Here is a 22,129-nt window from a genome sequence, read left to right as displayed (position 1 = left end):
TAGGAGAGGTGTGGGTCATGTTTCAAGGTGGGATCACCCTCAGGATTGGTAGAAAAAGAAGACCCAGAATATGGGTGAAGAGATGGGCAAGGTGCCTACAGGTAAAGAGCAACGGACTTAATTTCAACTCATTTAGGAGCTGACATGGGACTTCCCTGGCCGCCCAATGGTTAGGACTCTGTGCTTCCACTGCAGAGCACACAGGTTCAGGATTGATCCCAGGTCGGGCAACTAAGATTCCAAATACTGCATGGTGTAGCCAAAGAAAACAAAAAAAACCACCTTCCTTTAAATACTGATGAACCTATGTGCAGGGCAGGGAACAGAGATGCAGATGTGGAGAGCAGACTTACGGACACAGCAGGGAAAGGACAGGGTGGGATGAACTGACAGAGTAGCACTGAAACATGTGCATTACCATGTGTAGAACAGATGGCTGGTGGGAAGCTGCCATATGACACAGGGAGCTCAAGCCCGTGCTCTGTGATGACCTGGAGGGTAGCATGGGGGTGGTGGGAGGGAGGCTGAAGAAGTATATGTATATTCATGGCTGATTCACATTGTTATACGGCAGAAACCTACACAACATTGTAAAGCAACCATCCTCCAATTAAAAATAAATTTTTAAAAGTGAACAAATAAACACGGATGGCTCTGGAAAAAAACACCTTCCTTTAAAAAGATTAGGAACTGACATGAAAGCTTTAGCATTTCCCAAATTTTCAGCACTGCCCTCAATGTGTGTGTATCCAACAAGTAACTTTATATGCTGCATATTCATGAACATACCTGCCAGAATCACAGAAGTTCTAACAACAGTTTCATAATTAATCACAACATGCTGTGATAGAAAAGCAAATGTGCTAGAATTGTAGTCACAGAACAATGACTAAATTTAGAGGGTTTTTAAAAAATGTTCTCCATAAGCACTTGTTTCTCTATCATTGTTATTTAATTTTAGCTATGTTTTATTGTCTTATTGTTCTTTTTTCCAAAATAACTCTTCTGAATTAAAAAAAAATCTGCAACCCATTTTTGCCTGTAAAACCCAACAATTCAAGAAAGAATGAAAAAAATAGCTCAGTTTACAAAAATCTACTGGCCCATTTGGGGTTCTAATCCTTTGTTCTCTCCTCCTATTTTGTATCTTACTAGGTAAGAGGAACATTTTAGGTTCTTAACATTAAAAAAAAAAAAATAGCAACTACATATGAAATCACTTTCAAGTCAGCCTTACTCTATGCTCACACACACACATAAACACAAACATGCAAAGATGGAAAACAAAAAGAAAATGAACTTTACTATTTCTATCACTTTTTCTTAAATTGGATTTTTTTTTAAACTGCTATTTGTGGATTTTTGGTCACACCATGTGGCATGTGGGATGTTAGTTTCCTGACCAGGGATCAAACCCGTGCCCCCTTCATTGGAAACGTAGAGTCTTAATTATTGGACCAGAGAAGTCCCACTATTTCTGAGACTTTTGATTTACCCCAGTGAGAACAAAGGAAGTGTGAAAAATTGACCATACTTAGGGAGAAGGAAATGGCAACCCACTCCATTATTCGTGCCTGGAGACTCCCATAGACAGAGGAGCCTGGCGTGCTACAATCCAGGGGAAGAATTCACTTGGGTAGGGAGAGGGGACAGGCTCTTCTGGAAAGAGAACATAGTATAAAAGATTGCTTTTTATGCTCACCAAGGAACAATGGAGAGAACTGAGGAAAATAAAAAGAGTCAAGACAGATGCCAGGGAAGAGACCAAAAACAATTTCCTATGAGGGCCAGGAGGTGACTCTTGGTTTTCAAATCAGGCTCTGATGGCCTCTCTGTTTTCTACCTATTCACCAATCCAGGTGCAATTACGACTGAGTACAGACAGCTAGTTTGAATGACAGCAGCTGAAAACCAGAGGAGAAAGGCTCACGAGCTCTAGGACTATCCCACTTAGCAGAGGCTTTCACGTCAGAATTGCAGAAGCGTGCCCAGCAGGCCTGGCACGGGTCCTGGCAGGTAGAGAGGGCGTAGTGACAGCAGTAAGCCAGGGCTATGAGCCGAGCCCGGGTTTGAATGCAGAGCACCCACCACTCTCAAACACGTGCCTTGCGGTGAAAAACGTCTCCGCTCTTCACATCGACATGTGTAATGTGCAGCCCACATTATGTTACTAATGGATAATGACTGAGCCCCTGCATGGGACCAAGGCTCTGTTATCCAGGGATGCAAAACAAAAACAAAAAACTCAGTAGGACGTCTCCTCAGAAAGGGCTTACAAATGGGCTGGTAACAAGGAAATGAATCCAGGGGCAGTTCACACTAAAAAGAAAATAATTATAAGCTCTTGGTTTCCCATACTAAAGCATGGCCACTATGTACCTGGCAGAAGGGTATTTATTTATAAAGAAAGGGAGGGTATGTTGGGAAAAATGTTTTCCTTCCTAGTTCTTAAAAAGTGAGCAGTCAAATGACAAAGAAGCTGATGGTTATGGATAAGCAAAGATTACTTCAGGTCTTGCAAAGACATGTTTTTAGACAGCACACAAAAAAATTCATGGCGCATTCAAGCTCAAGGCAGGAGAAGTTCAGATAAATTGATTCTAGACGTCCTGTGAAAAACAAAACACAGAGCATTATGGAAGCCCACGAGGAGCATTCGGAACTAACCAGCCCTCAAAGGCAGCTCAAAGTCCTTGCAGATGGTGCATTCTTGCATCTCACGCTCCTGAACTTTAGCCAGACAAAAGCAGAGCAAAGTGGCAAAACAACATACCCAGACACTAACAAGGGCGTGAGGGATGCCAATGCCTGTTGACATCTCTGGATAGCACCACGTTGACAGAAAACTGCCAAAGGTGAGCCTTCGGCTAGAAATTTCCCGCAGGACGCCGAGTCTAAGACAGCTGGAGGAAGGTACATCTCAAGAGTCAAACCCAGGCTTGCCTGGCAAGGATGAAGGCATGGTCCAGAGATAACTCTCGAGCAAAGAGCCTCTGATTCCTTCATCCAGATGCACACAAAGCAAAGAAACAGCGGTCAACGCAGGTCCAGAGTTAGAAATGGACCAAGTGGGAGCTGAGTCTAAAGCCAGACAAAGTAAAAAGTCCTGGTTGTATCTGGGGAACCACAAGAATGTATATGGATGGGTTGGTTTCAGTTGCCAAATATTCAGTGTCAAGTAAAAGCCCGGTCTGTTGTGCCAACAAAGGAAGTTTCATTTTTGTTTCAGTTAGCAGACAAATGATGGACAGGCACCTTAGAATTTCAAATCATTACTTGTCTTCTTCCTGCTTAAGACAGATATTTTATCCATCATCATTTTACACATGAGGCACATTCTCAGATATATGACACTGGATGAAAAACTGCTCTACTCTCCACATCAGCAGGGATGATGAATAGTAGACACTGTTTCAAAAATATGTAATTGTTGAGGACCTACATCTGAGCACAGTGCCTCAGGCTACTTCATCATCCACTCCAGGGAGGCAAAAAATATAACCAAGTGTGGCTCCTCCCCGCAAGCTCAGGAATGTGCTGGTAACTGGGAAATGGACCCTGAAGCAATTTACACAAGAAGCAAAGGAGTCACAGGCTCTGGGTTGCGTTTCTATCATGTATTGGCAGATAGGTAGTTAGGAAAGGGTTAAGAAAGGGTAAGAGGTGTGGATTCTAGGAGGGGGCAGCAATGCCAGAGAAAGATGAATTTCAGCCCAAAGGAGGCAACTTTCCAGTTTTAATAGTAGTATCATGTAAGAGATTAGATAGGGACTTCCCTGACAGTCCAGTGATTAAAATGTTGCCTTCCAATGCAGGGATTGTGGGTTCAGTCCCTGATTGGGGAGCTCAGATCCCACATGCCTCACAGAAACAATATTATAACATTCAATAAAGACTTTAAAAGTGATCTGTATCAAAAAAAATCTTAAAGAAAGAGAGATTAATAGCCTGAGACAGACTCACATACAACACACCAGAAATACACATATACACACATAAATATGATATATGACACATATATATCTATATATGTACACTTTTTTTTCTTTCCCTTTTTTGGCTGTATCACGTAGCTTGCAGGATCTTAGTGTCCTGGCCAGGTATGCAGTGTGGGGCCATGGCAAGCCCAAGTCCTAACCACTAGACCAGGAGGGGATTTTGTGCATATTTTTAATTGACAAAAATAAACACATTCTGGAAAAAAAGAAACATCACAACTTAACATCTCACCACTCATCATGGCAAGAATAATTCAGTACATTTTCCTCCTGGTCTAGGGAGAGTGTCATGAATGGAGACTCTGTTCAATAGTGTTATTAGATCCTTTTCTTTAGTTAGGACTCTTTTGCAAAAGAGATATTTCAATAACAGCTCTAAATTACTCATGCCAATGTATAAAAATTGGGACTTGGCACCAGGAAGCACTGTCTTCCCTTTTCTATAAACAAGATTATAGATGATAATATACACATACACACGCACATCCACGCTATCATTACAAATCATTGTCCCCTAAAAAATACTCTGTTGAGCTTTTTGGAAACACTCTGAAATTCTGGTTAAAACATACCACTCAAAACTACGCCTAGTGGATACTCTTGTCTACAAACCCTTCCTATCTCAATTAAAAGTGAAAGAATTTAAGCTGACAGCATCAGATCACACTTTGATCTGTGCCCAGAGTAATGGATATGATCTTGGTTTTCTTTTCATTTCCTTTATAGTGCTCACAATGATCCAGATAAAATAAAAGCAATCTAATATCCTCCTTACAAGTATCTAATCTGAAAGCTTTCAAATGGTTTTCAATAAAATGATTACGCCTTCTTTCCCCTCAAGTTTATGGCATTTTCAAAATGTCTCAGTCACACACTGTGCCTTGAGAATGTGCCATATGCTTTCATGAAAATGTCGCAATTATTCAAGTAAGTATTTTACTATAATGCTTACGCATCTCTGAATTTCCTAATTACTAGACATGTGAAAACATGGAGTCACAGCACTTTTATGAGATTCTTAACCAGCGCTGCATTTAAAATTTTAGTTCATCAAAGAAATACTCTGGAATAATCTAAACCAAACCACAGATAAATTTTGAGAAAATTCAAAAATTTTTTCCATCTCTTTCAAAGGTTTCTAGAGAAATGACTTACTGATGTCAAGCCTCCCAACCCAGGGTTCCCCAGCCCTGGCACTACTGACATCTTGGGGATGGATAATCTTCTGGTGTCAGGGGCTGTCCTATGCATTTGGAGATGTGTAGTAGCATCTCTGGTCTCTCTCCTTAGATGCCAGTAGGAGCCCCTCCTCCCCAGGTCATGTTAATCAAAATATCTGCAGATATTGCCAAATGGTCTTGGATGCATGCGAAAACTGCCTCAGGTTGAGAAGTATCCCTCACAGAGCAGGTGTTCATTAGTCTATCTGCCCAGTGCTCTGGGTCCTCTGAAGTTATTGTGCAAGTTAACTGAGCACTGGAGAAATTAAATAAGTACTAAGCAATTTAAGATGTACAAACTATTAGGTGAACAAACCACAAGGATACATTGTACAACATGGGGAATATAGCCAGTGTTTTACAATAACTATAAATGGAGTATAAACTTTAAAAATTGTAAAGCACTGTATTTCGCACCTGTATCTTACACAGTGTTATAGAACTATACTTCGATTTTAAATAAGTAAAAAACAAAAGCCAACAATGCCCATTCATCATGAAAGAAACAGTAGTCATGAAATGAGCAATTTTCCAAATCCCACCAAAACCAGCCTAACCCTAAAATTCCCGAAATACATAAGACCCTGTCCTCTGTATTCCCTTGCCACTGCTGTCCCTTATTTCCCAGTGGGATACGTGTGGGATTGTCAGATGAGAAGACAGTTTATGTAATGAAGAATCTGCTCTGTGTCCAACTGAGATCTCAAGTTCCCGAAATTATCTTGGATGTGAAAACACTTTGAACAACAACAAGCTAACCATGGATTTAGCCTGAGAAATATCCATTTTCAATGAGTACCTCACAGTTTATCACTCAACAGTTTCTGATCTTAGCTCCCAGGAATACATGAGGGAGACCATGCCCAGAGAAGACAGACCAGAGAGAAAAACATATTTCTGGAAAGTATCTGTATTTTGATTTCCACATCAATATTGATATTGATACTGAGATACAGATTCCAGCTCTCTATAGATCTGCTCTTCCTAAAACAAGACCCTCCACCACCATTTAGGCCCCAGGAATTTTCAGACCACTGGATAGAAAATTCAAAAGCTCAAATTCAAATTCAAGACTTCTGATCTTGTGTCTCAGTCAAAGAGAAGTGATGAACAAACCTGTGTGTGGATTAAGGAGGATGCTTCCGGGTGGGATGCCTGTGGCAGCTTCGAGCGGAAGAAGGATGTAGCTGGTGCTGCTGGGAGCGACCTGGCCCCCCATCCCATTCTCTGGGTAGGTCACACAGCCAGGAGAAGTGGCTGCCATGCCCGAGACCAGCGGAGTGCTCTGGAGAGGCGGATACGTGCGTGACAGCGATCCTGAGGAGCCTGCACTGCTGGAGGACTCGGAACCTACCAGAGAGACATGTATCAATGAGTCATTCCACATGGAGAAGGGGAGAGAAACCACTCCTTACTGTGAACAGTCCATCACTAAAGAATCTGAGGTGTCTGCTGCAGGATGAGACTAACTAATGCCTCTCCCACATTTTATTGAAATATTTGTCACATATTTTTCAGATGTATCAGATTCCCAGGAAAAGAGAGATGAAGAATGAGCCCTCAGTTCCTGGCATCTCGCACACTGCTAGGGTGATGAGCTGGTAAACGGTACCATAAAGCTCGGAACTCAGTGCCTGAAAATTCCTGTCTCCTCAAGTAAAGAATGATGTGGAAAGGTCTCACTGAGCTTGAGTACAACACTAAAATAACTGGGGACTTCCCTGGTGGTCCAGTGGTTAAGAATCCACCTTGCAATGCAGGGGACATGGGTTCCATCCCTGTTGGGGGAACAGAGATCTCACATGATGTGCAGCAAATAAGCTCACATACCACTACTAGAGAGTCCATGCACTGTAATGAAAGATCTCTCCTGATTCAAAGAAGATCCTACATGCTGTTAAGTAAGACCCGATGAAGCCAAATAAATGTTGTTATTCAGTCACTAAGTCCTGTCTGGTGTCTGACTCTTTGTAACCCCATGGACTACAGCATGCCAGGCTCCTCTGTCCTCCACTGTCTCCCAGACTTTGCTCAAATTCCTGTCCACTGAAGCCAAATAAATAAATATATAAAAGTTAAAATGACTGGGACGGAGGTTAAAATGACTGCAGTTTAAGGAGGAGTCCACGGTCATGTAGATGGTTCTAAAGTACTGGTTCTTCAACATCCATAAACCTGAATTTTGAAAAGGTCATAATCAGAAGTGATCTTTCCCTTCAAATGTGAGTAGAAGAACTGGCTCATTCCTTTTAATTAAGATCTAGGAAGTACTTAAGACCTGCACCAGATCTTGCATATTCACATTATTAATATGATCGAGAGGTAAATCAAGGAGGTCTTGGCCATTATGATAATGACTGATTATTCTTCAGATGACACAAGACCACGGCGGGGACTTGTGGACTGACGATTTTTCACATACGCAGGTAACTGGGTCAGTGTACAGAAGTCACCGAGATGGAATTAAATGCTAATCATCTCCCTTTCCCTCCAATGTGGACAAGAAAAGCTACATTCCAAGTCCATGAGACACCAACAACCAGAGCCAGGCAGCTCCAGCGCCCTTGACCGTGGTTGTTTTGGGGCCCTGAATATTAAATCAGAGCCTCAGAGAGAAACTGCACCAAGCCAAATTTCTACATCTGTGGATTCAGACTAATGGATTGAGTGACATCATGGCTTGTAAGAGTGGAGTATAAGAAACTTTAAAATCTATTAGCCCACACTATTGATTTATACCATTAAAAATTCATTGTTCTGTGTCACTAGAGGTTAATATATATATAAAGAATATTTAAGATTGTTTTGAGGATTCTAAAACATGCCCTTAAACTGGAGAATGTTTAAAATAAGTGAGAGGAATATAATGTGACTGCAGAGAAAAGGGACCACTAGAGAGTGCGGTAATATTTTTGTTTTTATTTTTGAATACAAGGTGTGAATTTATTTTCAAATTCGAATCAAACATGGTAGAGTGGCTTAAAATCTTAAACTAAGTTATCTGAATTGAACACATTCAGAATTGGGCAAAAATAGTCATGACTATGTTGCCGCATTCCTTCTCAGAGAGACCATTTCTTGTCCTTCAAAGTAGAGTATTATCAATGTTGGAGTGTAATTAAATTATTTTCTCATTGACTCTTTCAAGGGACACATAAGAGTATATAAAAATAAAAGTCAAGTTATCCTGAATTAGAAGGATAGTGATATTTACTGGGTGCGTAGTATGTGTGAACATCTTGATAAAACCTGTAATTTGAAGGACTATGACTGCGCACACAGGGAGGGAAATGGAAGCACAGAGAAGGCAGCTAACTCAAGCCAACTCATACAGCCAGATAATGACCCAGCTGGGATGTGGTCTAGGCAGACTGATCTAGATTTGACCATGACCCAGTACTGACCGACACCAGGGTTCTCGGTGGGAATCTCTAGTGCTTTTTTGATTATTCAGAATGATCAAGTTGCAGGTGAATTCAAGATGGTTCATCTAACTAATGGTGATACGGCTCTGAATAATATATGGGTGCAAAGGAGGAGGGATGAATCAGGAGACTGAGACTGAAGTATGTGCACTACCGATACTATGCATGAAACAGATAACTAATTGGGAATCTACAAGGAACTCTAATCAATGCTCTGTGGTGATCTAAATGGGAAGGGAATCCAAAAGAGTGGAAGTGGAAGTGGAATATATGTATGGCTGATTCTGTTTTCTGTACAGTAGAAACGAACACATGGTCAAGTAATATACTCCAATAAAAATTAGTTTAAAAAACATATGGGCAGAAAAAGAAAGGATCTAAAGGGAAATGTGGGAATGGTAAGGGTAGCTGTGGGAACACACGGCTAACATGCCTGATCCTGAAGTCGCTGCTCACTGCAAGCTGTAGTGTGTGTCTGTGGACTTGTGTCTATGATGTGAGGCTATAGTCAAAGTCTGACACTTAAGAGTCAACAACAACAACAGCAGTAATAATACAGGAACACTTTCTGCCTCCAGGCATTGAAGGTCACACACAATTGATTCAGCCTGCGTCCAGGCAGATGGGTTAGACAGTGAGAAAAACTGGGGCCCAAGAAAGAATCTAGGCCCAGCCTGGGCATGTGTGTTGGTGCTGGAGATGGATACACATAGATGGATGTGCCTCTATAAAATCCAAAAGATGATTTCACCTTGGCTTTTGGAAGATGGCCACTGATCATTGACAGGCAATATCATTTCCTTCTACTGGCTGAGAAAAAGCAGCAGCTTCAATAGGAACAGTGACGAGATGAGGTAAATATAGGGGCCACAGGTTAAAAGAAAGAGAAGAAGGAAAAGTAAATTCGGCTTAAACTCTCAACACTTGCAAAGATGGAACCAGCGAGAGTCTTTGAAGGGATGGCTCAGCCATGATCGTGCAGCCTGGCTGGTGTCTAACCAGCTTTGAACAGTTTCTGAATATCAGTCATCTAGAATCAGGTAAAGCAATATTCTACATATAGCCAGAATTAATGGCAGTTCTTGATTAAAAATGGATGCTACCAATGGTGAAAAAAGGCACAGGAGTAGAAATGATCACAGTTTTATAAAAAATTAATATTTGAGAACTTTACTACTTTGGGCACTGAGAGGGGTTTGTGTTTTCTTTTTTCAGGGACTTAATGATAGCAACAGCAAATATTTAACCAGTATGTCAGTGTGGCCAAGTGCCACACTGATAATTCTGTATGAATTATCTAATCTACCTTGCACAGCAACAGTGCTTTGCAGATGAGAGCTGATCCTCAGAGATACTAGGTAAATTTCCCAAGTGCAGTGGAGAAGTCTGAGTTCAAACAGAGGCAACACAATTCCAGGGACCACGCTTGAAGCCTACAGGTGACGTGTTTACACTAGGGTCATTCCAGCAAGAACCGGTGGGACCAGGGCCCTCACCAGGCCTGATCAAGTTCCAGGAGATACTGCCCAGAAACGCAACACTATTCACAATGGGTTGCTCAGAAGTCGGAAGTTGGACCTGGAGGGGCAGCTGGTGGGAGGTGAGGAGAGAAGATTCCAGGGTGACAGCCATAGGTGAACACGCAAGAGGGACACATGAAAAGGGAAAGATGGAAAGAGACCGGGGAAGAGATAACAAGGCAGACAAAAGGAAATCCAGGGAAAGGCTGGGGCAGAAAGGGAAGGGTAGGGGCAGACTCCCTTGGAGAAGGGAGTGCACCATTCATTCCCCAGGGAGGGAGTTTTGGCTCTAGCTCTGCCAGAATTCCTTGTATTTTCCTCCGGAAGTGACTTCTTTTTTTTAGATCTCAATGTCTTCTTTTGTAAAATACAAGTCACCAGACGAAAGGATGAGTAGAGATGAGGACGATGCCCTTGAAGTTTCCCTTAGTTTAACATGCTTTAGATAGATTTCTTCCTGATTATAGGCCGCCTTCCTCCCTTTCCATAGAGCATCTTTGTTCCTTTAAGATGCAAATCTTCTCCCAGTCTCTTACCAGTTTTACAACCAGGAAAGGTCTTTCTTAAGGATGTGGGAGCCATGCCTTTGAAGTATAATCCTCAAGAAAAAAATGGTGTCTTTCTCTGCTAGTCTCTGCACCAATCAGTAAACACAAGGGGTCTAATTAAATTGACCCATCACCTATGTAAGCTCCTCTAGCATCTTTCTGTAGCGCACTTACAGACTCTCCTGTCTTTGTTTCTGAGTTTAGTTTCTCTCTCCTACTCCAAGAGTCTTGACCTCACTGGATTAGATATGGGTAAAGTCTTTCTTGCCTGTTTAACTCATCAGGGACAATTTTTCTTTTACAGGGACCCTGAACAGGAAAAAGAACTTTTTCCTCCTGAATCCAGGAAAATGTCTCCAGAACCAGGGATCAGAGTTCAGTGGAACTCTGAACTAAAACTTCTGAAATAACAAGGGAAAGGATATCCAGGATGCATTAGCAGAGTAATGAATATTAACACAAAGAAAAGGAAGTGATGGAAAGATGATGTGTCTTGCATTGGTTCCAGAGATATCCTGGGGCACAGACCAGCAAGATGACAACAGCAAGGATACCCTTGCAAGCAGAAAATAAGATGCCAGGTCATGTCAATTTTGTGAAAACCAAGCAGAAGGCGGTCTTACTTTTCCAGAGCAGCTATTTCTCAAGTTTGGTTTGTAGACAAGCCGTCTGTGCTTGAACAAACTTCTCCTGTGATCTCGATGCAGCTAAAGTCGAGAAGCCCTGCTCTGACATCAAGAGGGCAGGACGGTAGTCAAACAACATGGTGTGGCCAGTGTGGAAAGAAACAGAGGTTACCCACTTATTTCTCAACCCCATGTCCACAGCAGCACAATCTACAGTAGCTAAGACATGGATGCAGCCTAAATGTCCATCAGTGGATGAATGGATAAGGAAGATGTGGTACATTTACAATGGAATATTACTCAGCTACAAAAAAAGAAGGAAACAAAGTCATTTTGCAATGACATGGATGGACCTAGAGATGATCATACTAAGTAAAATAAGCCAGAAAGGCAATTATCCTATGATATCACTTATACGTGGACTCTAAAAAACTGATACTGCTGCTGCTGCTGCTGCTAAGTCGCTTCAGTCATGTCCGACTCTGTGCGACCCCATAGATGGCAGCCCACCAGGCTCCGGCGTCCCTGGGATTCTCCAGGCAAGAACACTGGAGTGGGTTGCCATTTCCTTCTCCAATGCATGAAAGTGAAAAGTGAAAGTGAAGTCGTTCAGTCATGTCCGACTCTTAGCGACCCCATGAACTGCAGCCCACCAGGCTCCTCCGTCCATGGGATTTGCCAGGCAAGAGTACTGGAGTGGGGTGCCATTGATACAGATGAACTTATTTATAAAACAGAAACAGACATACAGACTTTGAAAACAAACTTACGGCTCCCAAAGGGGGAAAAGGGGATGGTGAAAAATGAGGAGGCTGGGATTAACAGATGCACACTACTATATAAAAATAGATAACCAACGAAGACCTACTGTACAGCACAGGGAATTCTACTCAACACTCCGTAATAATCTATATGGGAAAAGAGCCTGAAAAAGAAAGGATATGTGTGTATGTGTAATTAAACCACCTTAATTAAACATCTGAAACTAACACAACATTTTAAGTAAACTATACCCCAATATAAAATAAAAATCCCCCCAAACAACCAACCAAAAAATAAAAACACACAACATGGTGTTGCCAGCGTGGAGAGAGACAGATGACACGGTATTCTTAATTCTCAACCCCACTGCCACTACCAAGAGAGAATGGGGCTGCAGCCATTCAAGTCCTCTTCCCCATGAGGATGTGCTGAAATCAGCTGCCTCCACAGACCTTCGCTGGGCCCCTGGTAACTGACCATGGCCATGCATAGGGCAGAGGGTAGAAGACGGGAAATGCAGCCCAGATCTCAAGAGGATGTGCTTGCACGTTTTGACTTCAGTAACATGCTTTTCCCCAAATGTAGGAAAATGTATTTCCCATCTGGAAAGCATCTCATTACTATCTATTTGAAGCTAGAACGTATGTAATTAGAGGAGGAGCAGGAGAACTTAAATGTCTCCAGACTGAGTTTCGAAAAGGTCAAAAGAGCTTGCCATTCCACTGTGAACAATAAAGTAAAAAAAAAAAAACAAAAACAAAACTGGAAACCTGGTGTGATTCTGAAGCTCCATGACAGCAAAATTGACAGCTTTGCTTCATAAAACCATCCTGGGAGATTGTAAGTTTGTTTTGACACCCTATCTTGATCTCCTGTAATTTTTTTTCTTGCCATTCCTATACCTTGACAGGCTTTCAAATGGAGATGCTTAGATGAAAAGAAAAAAAAAAATGTCTGAAGCACTTACAGCTTCTAATCATTCTTCAAAGAACATGGCATTTTAGCATTCTTGAAGTGTTTTAAATGTTTCCAAAGAGCTCTGCTTTGGAGATGACTGGTGGTTGGTGTGTGGAGAAGAACAATTAATTTGAAAATCTTAAGTGCTCTTTGGGTGTGTTGGAATTTTTAAGTGCACCATTTAAGGTACTTGGTTTCTGCATTTGAAGGAGATTTAAAACTATTTAACCTTTCTTAGTTTACAAGAGCTCAAGCACCACGGTGGATTTTCTTGACTCCAGTTGCTGCAGTAGTGGGGTATAAGAGCAATTGATTATAGGAAGAAACCAAGAATTCACCAAATGGTGAATAAAAATGCCAAAAGGCAGTGCAGGCCCACCTGACTTTCCAAGAAGCAGGGTGTGTGTGTGTGTGTGTGTGTGTGTGTGTGTGTGTGTGTGTATGCATGTATGTATATATAAAGTAGTGGCTGAGACTAAACACTATTAATTTTCTGCCTATATAGGAAAACAAGATAATTTCTTACGAAGCACTTGTCAACAACATAATTATGTTAAGCCATTAGCATAATGAGCCGAGATTTCACAAAGAGTCTCTGAGCAGTTGTGAGAAGCTTGGTTGGGACTGTATTAACAGTGGAGAGTTGCATGTTTTTTAACCTCTGGTTGGTGTTGCCCATTCACCATTCCCCTGGGGTCCTGGCCTCCCACTCTCCACACCCAGGCTAGGAATCCAGGAGCTGTGTATCCTGACTTTCAGACGCATCCCTGGACCACAACTCTCAACTCTCAACCTTAGCTGGGAGTCAGGGCCTCCAAACTTCCAAGGCAAAATCAAAACCAAAGGAAAACAATTCCATGCTAACATGGCAAACTTAAAGTTCATGGAGAGCTACTGAATGGTCACTCAGTCAGCTTCCAGGGATTTTTTTTCCAAGTTTTTTGATTGTGGCCATTTGAAAATAATTTGAAACTGATGGTGAGGGATACTTGTGAGACAGAAGAGCTAGAAAGGGCAGACCATGAGGGATATTTTGTAGACTGCTATGAATCCCACGGTGTTATGTGTCCATCAGTGGTAAGTTGTTTCAGGTTAATGGTTCTCCTAGATTTTTCATCATTGTGCATGTCTCAAAGACTGTTCATGCAAACCTGAACCAACTATGTCAGAAGATCACTATTCACTTGTAAGAAAAAAAAAATAGGAAAACGTTAAAGAGATACATGCACCTAGCTACTTGGATGGAGAAGGCAATGGCACCCCACTCCAGTACTTTTGCCTGGAAAATCCCATGGATGGAGGAGCCTGGTAGGCTGCAGTCCATGGGGTCGATAGAGTTGGGCACGACTGAGCAACTTCACTTTCACTTTTCACTTTCATGCATTGGAGAATAAAATGGCAACCCACTCCAGTGTTCTTGCCTGGAGAATCCCAGGGACGGGGAAGCCTGGTGGGCTGCCGTCTATGGGATCGCACAGAGTCAGACACAACTGAAGCGACTTAGCAGCAGCAGTAGCAGCAGCAGCTACTTGTAAATGAAAACTTTCTGAGGCTCTTTTTCCTGAACAGCAAAACATTAAAAAGAAATAATAAAAATAAGCAAGAATTAGTGTTTATTGAAGGCTTATAACTTGCTAGCATGATTGGAATTTCTTTGTGTATATTAATTCTTAGTCTTTGCAATAACTTGCAATATAGGTACTATGATTAGACCTATTTAAGAATGAGGAAACAAATAAGTTAAGTAACTTACCCCAGATCATACTAAGTAAAGTGTGAAGTGTTAGTTGCTCAGTCATGTCTGACTCTTTGCAGCCCCATGGACTGTAGCCCACCAGGCTCTCTGTCCATGGGATTTCCCATGAAAGAATCCTGAAGTGGGTTGCCATTTCCACCTCCAGGGGATCTTTCCAACCCAAGAATGAAATCTGGGACAGATTCTTTACTGCCTGAGCCATTTACTAAGAGTTAACCAGAGCAAGAACTGAAACAATTAATATTGTAATTATCTGACAATGTAGTTTTAAAGAATAAAGCATAATATTAAATGTAAAAAATAGCTAACCTTGGTTAAATACTTGGCTTGTGCAGGTGCCTCAGTAACTGATTTTATATAAATGATCAAATTTAAAATTACAATAGTTCACCGAGGGGACTGAGAATAACATTCTATTATCACTTACATTTTGTAGAGAAGGAAACTGAAGATAAGAACTGGGTTCAATCATGAACCCCAGGCACACGACTCACGAGAACAGTACGGTTATTTCAGTGGCAACTCCTGACTTTTGGGCTATCCCAAGGATTAATAACATTCAGCTCATCATCATGGGCTTCTCTGGTGGCTCAGACAGTAAAGCATCTACCTGCAATGTGGGAGACCTGGGTTTGATCCCTGGGTTGGGATGATCCCTTGGAGGAGGGCATAGCAATCCACTCCAGTATTCTTGCCTGGAAAATCCCCATGGACAGAGGAGCCTGGAGGGCTACAGTCCATGGGGTCACAGAGTCGGACACGACTGAGTGACTAAGCACAGCACAGCACATCATCTTTAGTTCAGGGAACTCAGAGAGTGCACTGACCACGCAGCTGGAATGGAAGCCAGAAACTCTCATGGCACATAAACCCATTCAGTACTAACTACCTGCTTTGGACAGCTTCCCAGTACTTCTGCTACTGGACGTGCTCTCAGCCCTGCTCAGCACCGTGATGCCCCCGAAACTCGCCGTCTTGGTCATGGCCGGCTTGAGATTGCGGTTGGAGCTGTCGGAGTCTGTGCTGCTCCAGGCCCGCTGGTGGTCAGGCCACTTGAGTTCATTCTCGGAGCTGCTCTGCCTGCTTCCCGAAGTTCTCCCTGAGCCATCTCGGTTGCCCCTGGAGCATGGCCACCAGAAAGATGCATGGAACAACGTTAGATTCCGTGAGCAGAATGGACACCAAGCGGGGCCTTTCTTGTAAGAATCATCTAGGCAAGACCCTTCTTGTCAACCCTTCCCAGGGGACCAGCTGCCTCACCAGGGACATCACGGACACCTCACTGACGTACACACAGGTCACACATCACACAGAACGCTCATGTTGCACACAGAAAAACCAAACTGAGAAAGGTCACAAAATCCCTCTGCCAGTGAAGGAGCACCGAGAACAATAGGATATAAAATATAATTGGTAACTTCTCCCATGCAGAGAAGAGACGGGGGTACATTCTCTGGACCCAAATCAATAGTGAATCGATGTTTGAGAGCAATTATGATGCTGAATGAACCTAAAAGCAACTCCCACTGAAAAAGACTTCTTTCTTTTTAGCATTAAGTAACTGGACCATGGAAAAATGGAATGCACAGTTCCAAAGAAGCCATTTACTAATTTAGTTTCGAACTTCATGAGAGATATAGATCTGAATGTATTAAGGCTTTGGCAGATGGCACAGAAATCACAGGAATTCCTCTATTAACCTATGGTGAGAATTCTGCCCGGTGAGTTTAACCTTCATGGGCAGAGGAAAGAGCCCTTTATCCCTTTCCCGCAGAAAAACTTGTGATAATAACAACAACAGTGCAAACACCACACTGACATGAGACTTTCCAACGAGATCAATGGAAATAACAAAATTGCTCCATAGGTGAAATGACACATTTGTTCAAAATTCAAATAGAAAAACACTGAATTTACTGGAAGAGATCCAATAGCCAGAAGTCAATTTTGAAGACTTGAGAGCCTTTCTAAGCAGTGTGCAAAACTGCATGTATTTCACAGAGGAAGTTGATGAAATTTGCATTTTCATTGGTTTCCAATTGCTGAAAGAATAACTTGGTTACCGTTTTCAAAGCCTGTTCTGCAGTTGGAAATTATGGATCATCAAAATATCCTAAGATGCTCATGGACTATAAATAAAGAGGACAAAAACCATAGGCAATACATATAACCCCTAATTTCATATCACTGTGTGATGTGACATAAATCTTCATCCAAACCTCTAAGATGTGAACAGTGGCTTTATTAATATTCTTCTAAAGACAATCATGGACTGTTGAGATGCTAAAAGAACACAGATCTGACTGAAACACTCACCCGCCACATTGGACAGAAGGCATACAGAAAATTTCAGATTTTGCTTTAACTTTTTCTTTCATTTCGTGAAAACTTAAGAAGGTCAATGAATCCAAGAGATAATAAAAATGAAACAGCTAGTTTGTCATAAGATTTTGCACAGTGAAGGGAGGAAATGCAACAGAAAACTCACAAAACAAAAAGCACTCAGCACCCTGCTCTCTTCTCTCAATGTTTTCTTACAAACATCCTCTCTGTGTTCAGTACCTCAGGGATGGGCTAGTTTTAGAAACAAGGACTGTTTAAGAAGACTGTTTTATGAGCAGGACGTATCAGACACTCACCAAGGGCCAGGTAACTTTAGTCCCTAAACACCTGTGAAATTCAAGCGGCCCAGAGGAGACTGAGTAGAGAAAATATGATTATTTCCCTTTCAATCTCTAAATTCAGCTTCAATCTTTGCTCATATAATTCTGATTAATTTGACCCACCCTTGACAAAGCCCAACTAAAGTATTATTTAGCAACGGTGAATGTACCAGGGATGTGACAATAATCTCACTTGTTGCTAATATGGAATATTTATTATAGGAAGAGATTTGGGGTGGTCCTTAGCATTCAGGATGTGTCAGAAGGCAACTCTCCATACGGGGGTGATCATCACCAATTCTGCTTCAATTATCCTCTCCGCATCAACTCTTCACCTCCATGGGAGGAGGAATTCAGACTTCCTTTAAATGCCAGTGTGGCGGAGCCTTTCTCTGCAAAGGAGGTGTCGGCCACCGTTCCTCAGAGCATTTTGGCATGTTTCAAAAACACTGGGTAGCTCTTCTAAGACTCATTTCATCCCCTGGCCAATAAGGCAACCTAAGATTTCCTTCACTCCTACCTTCACTCCACTGGCTCAAATCTTCAACCCAAGTCAAGATCTGTCCATTCATTTTAAAAGCAGAATTTAAGCTTTTGCTTTAGAGAGTTAGCTTTAATGAGATTTAAAATGATGCATTTAATTTATGGTCTCTAGATACCGATACCCAGAAATTATCTTTTTTTATTGCTGTATTCATCATTCACTTTAATACTGGCAGGGTGAGGTCCAGAGTTGAACTGCGTATCCACTTGGGTGTGGGATCATAGGGATTACATCCACAAGTGCCTTCCCATCACTCCTAAGCCCAGGCCTGATTCCCTTCTAACTGGGAATCAGGAAGATGATGATAATGCGTTATCTGGTCATCAAGAGGCACTGACCCTCTTGTATGTAACTATATAGAATTTGACCCCAGAGTAGTCAGAGAGCAGGTACTCCAAGTTCTGCTTCTGTGCTGAGTAATGTAACTGATAATTTTTATTTTCTTTCATGTCTGAACATGGCTTTTTTTTTTTTTTTAACAAAGTTAGGTATGATGTAGACTTTGAATTACTTTTATCAGCGTGTGGATTGCTTTATACTAAGTCACATTCCTGAGTCTGTGCTTGGTAATTTTATACTTGCGATGGTTGACCTTAGTAGAAGGTAGTTCTGGCTAGGGATCCAGATTTGGGGCTATCTTTGCGACCCCATGTACTGTCCATGGAATTCTCCAGGCCAGAATACTGGAGTGGGTAGCCCTTCCCTTCTCCAGGGGATCTTCCCAACCCAGGGATAGAACCCAGGTCTCCCGCATTGCAAGTGGATTCTTTACCAGCTGAGCCACAAGGGAAGCCCCAAAACTAAATGCCTCTAGGGGTCAAGAATTGTATCTCTACTGGTCTCAACAAACCAAGCCATGGTGTGTGACTGTATGAGCACTGGTGAATCATAGTATTTTCCTGGGCTTTCAAGGGAAAATGTCAAGGTTATTTTCTTAATCTTCAAGTATGAAAATAAACTGTCTAATGATACAAGAGGAAGGTATTAGAAATGTTGTTCAACCTAGAAAAATAAAAGCTTAAAGAAAAACAGATCCTGTTTTTTGTTTCTGCCAGAGTGTAAAGAGAAGAAATGAACTTTTTTGATGTTGGGGTCATAAGCTCAGATTTATAGAAAAAAGATATGTTCAAAGCCCAGAATCCATTTTTTTTTTTTTTTGGTATTTTCTTCCTTCTAAGTGGTCAGTAACTTTTATTGTTTTGTTTGTTTTGCCTTTCCTACAATAGAGATGAATCCTAATAGTCATAAAAACACTAGCATATTAAATATATGTGTGAGGTATTCAATATACACACACACACACATATAGCACAGTATATCCACTGCCCTACAATGGATGCTAGAGATACATTTAATAAAGTGATGAGAGAATGGCTATAGACCCTTTAGTTCTCTGGCACTCTCTAGCCTCGTATAAAACTTTATATATATACATTTATATATATATATATATATATATATATATATATATATATACACACACACATTTCCCTTACCCCACACAGATCTAGATTTTATGTAATTCATTATAATTGGAGACAATCCCATATCTTTCTTTAGAAATAAAATCTGTGCTTGATAAAATGTTGTTTGAAATATTATGATGGATAGTAGTGGCTAAAAATCAACTACTCAAATAGCATTATCATGGATTTGTATTCTAGTATCGGGAACATATACACAATTGCAACCTGCCAGAGAAATATTCATTCAGTGTAATTTAGCAAAGTTGATTTGGGAATGTGAAGTCAGTGTATTCCCAAAGTCAACCCTGGAGAAAAACCCAGAGAATCAGAGGAAGAACCCTAAAAGACTGTAGACCAAGCCATGGTTTGCCAGTCCTGTGTCTTAGAGGCCCCAATAAAGCTTCAACACTAGCTCGGAAACAAGCTTTACAAAGAAATAACCAAACATATTTTCCTTCGTGAACAGAGATAGTTTACACTGATACACTTATAGTTAACATTGATTCCGGCACATAATCTGAAAACACAGTTTTAAAAAAGGAAGCCATACCAACCGAAAGAGCTGTCTTTTCTTATAGGTCTCACTGCATATGTTACTGTCTTCCAAGAGCCTACTGGAAATGAAAAACATGATTTTTATGATATGAAATCTAAGGGTGCTAAGTGCCCTAGGTCAAATGGATGTGAGCCCACTACAGCACACCTGTCTTGCGGATCAACCCCATATGCTACGGTTTATTTGAATTTTGCCCTCATAAATGAATGGCAGCCTGATTTATCCGTACCCTAGGATTAAGGCACTGATACTAGACAAGGGAGAAAGAAGGGAAGAAAAGACAGAGGGAATGGGAGAGGAGAGGAAAATCAAAGAAACTGACAGATATAAGAGATATTTAAGTAACTGCATGTATCAGTTGTGATTTTTCTCTTTGGATAATATTAAAATTATTCTTTATTTTTGGGGCATCACGAAATACGACCTTTCAAAGGCAGGTACCCAAGAAATATATTTATTTTTGTAGAGAATCTACTCAGATTTTTGCTTCTGGGGACTGTCAAGACTTAATATATGCAATGAGTATTAGTGACCAATTATATGAATAAACTCCAATTTGAATATTAGGGACACAAGTGCACAAGAAGTCTTTTTATACAAAACACAAATAAATGACTAAGATTAGGGAGTAAGCAGGGAAAACGACTGGCCATAAAACTAGGGAATGAGCGTCCTACTAAACGGAATTCTAAATGCTCATTTCATCTTCTGGGTAAGGACAGAGAATTTTGGCCTCAGAATCATACCTAAGATGTTAAAACTCAGGGGTTCTTAATTTACTGTAAATACAGAATATTTGTTGAAATCTGTATGGATTTTCAAGGATGTTTTTAGATGTCTTGTAAAGACTTGCTCACTACTCGCATCCCTTTTTCTATAAGAGCTTGTTCAATTGAGGGAAGTTACTTGAAGATTTCTAACTGCTAATATGAATGATGGCATTTTTTAAACCAATCCTCTCTAATGTTCAAGTTTTCTAAGTACAGGAATTTAATCAAATAGCCTCCGTTTTAATCAATTTTATAGGGGTGCCTATTAAGCCAACACCTGAAATGAAATTAACCACCCCTTTTTAAATGGAAACCATATTTCCAATCCAAACTGCCCATTGTGATGTATTTTAATGTGATCAGTACAGCTAATGTGGAATTCCTTAATTCCCCTTGAAAATATGCAATTAAATCAATGGAGCATTTTAATATCTGTATCAGTTTAGAACTATTTTTAAAAGGTACATGCTAAATTTGAAAACCTCTGCTCTTATACACAAGACTTTGTATAAATGTTTTAACCCATTCATGTCATAACCATCCCTTCCCCTACTAACACCCAGCCAGGTACACTCTACAAACTAGATCGGTTTAGATAAGTTTTCCAAGTTAGGCCTTTTATGAAAACCAGTAGATTACTTAGAATAAGAAACATAAAACAATATTATTCAAATTATTATCTGTGTAGCTACATACAATGAAGGGGCCCACAAAGTGGCCAATAATACCATATACACTAGGATGTTAGCAGCCTATTCAATAAGCCAATGAAACTGCAAGTTCCTGTCTCAACATTTATACTTTTTAACGCCTGGGAAAGGTGACAGAATTATATCTTTGTTAGGACCGGAAGTTGAGACTTTAAATATGGAAACTGTTGAAAGCTATGTTTGGAAATAACCGAGAGAACTTTTGTCCCAAATTAAATAGCTTCTGGATATGCTAAATAACATATATGTGAGCATATATATGTGTGCACGCATAGATATATGTATTTATTTATACATATATTCAAGCACACACTTATATATGGCATATATATATGAATAAACAACACACATGTGACAGACTCTGTTCCTTTAAAGAGATGAAAAAGCAAATTTCCTTTTACCTGTTTTCCACAAAGAGGCTTTCCTGGGAGCAAACTGACTGAAAAACAAACAAAAAAAAGGCATTGGATCAGATGTTCAGGATATGCTGAGGGAGCCCAAATCCTGGCCTGATTTTCAAACTATTTTTTCCTCCAAGAGGAAAAAAATTAAGGAAACTGTGCAGCATTTTTAGAAAAAAAAAAAAAAGAAGAAGAAAAACAAAAAGG

The 22,129-nt window shown here is 40.8% G+C and overlaps 1 protein-coding gene across 19 annotated transcripts in view; it reads right to left on the bottom strand.

The window, feature by feature from the left end:
- ARPP21 (cAMP regulated phosphoprotein 21) overlaps nucleotides 1-22,129 on the bottom strand; it is a 164,293-nt gene that overhangs the window by 61,468 nt on the left and 80,696 nt on the right. For 9 of the 19 annotated variants that reach the window (XM_061395814.1, XM_061395825.1, XM_061395812.1 and 6 more), the window contains 4 exons: nucleotides 21,923-21,960; nucleotides 20,040-20,099; nucleotides 15,699-15,931; nucleotides 6,335-6,568 (listed from right to left, as the gene is read on the bottom strand). In XM_061395814.1, the coding sequence (XP_061251798.1) occupies nucleotides 6,335-6,568; nucleotides 15,699-15,931; nucleotides 20,040-20,099; nucleotides 21,923-21,960 (565 nt within the window). The remainder of the gene's footprint in view (nucleotides 1-6,334; nucleotides 6,569-15,698; nucleotides 15,932-20,039; nucleotides 20,100-21,922; nucleotides 21,961-22,129) is intronic. The other 10 variants (XM_061395819.1, XM_061395828.1, XM_061395820.1 and 7 more) reach the window with 5 other exon arrangements.

This window comes from Bos javanicus, chromosome 22 (genome assembly GCF_032452875.1).
Source record: "Bos javanicus breed banteng chromosome 22, ARS-OSU_banteng_1.0, whole genome shotgun sequence".
Lineage (NCBI taxonomy): Eukaryota > Metazoa > Chordata > Mammalia > Artiodactyla > Bovidae > Bos > Bos javanicus.
This window is presented reverse-complemented; position numbering and strand designations above follow the sequence as displayed.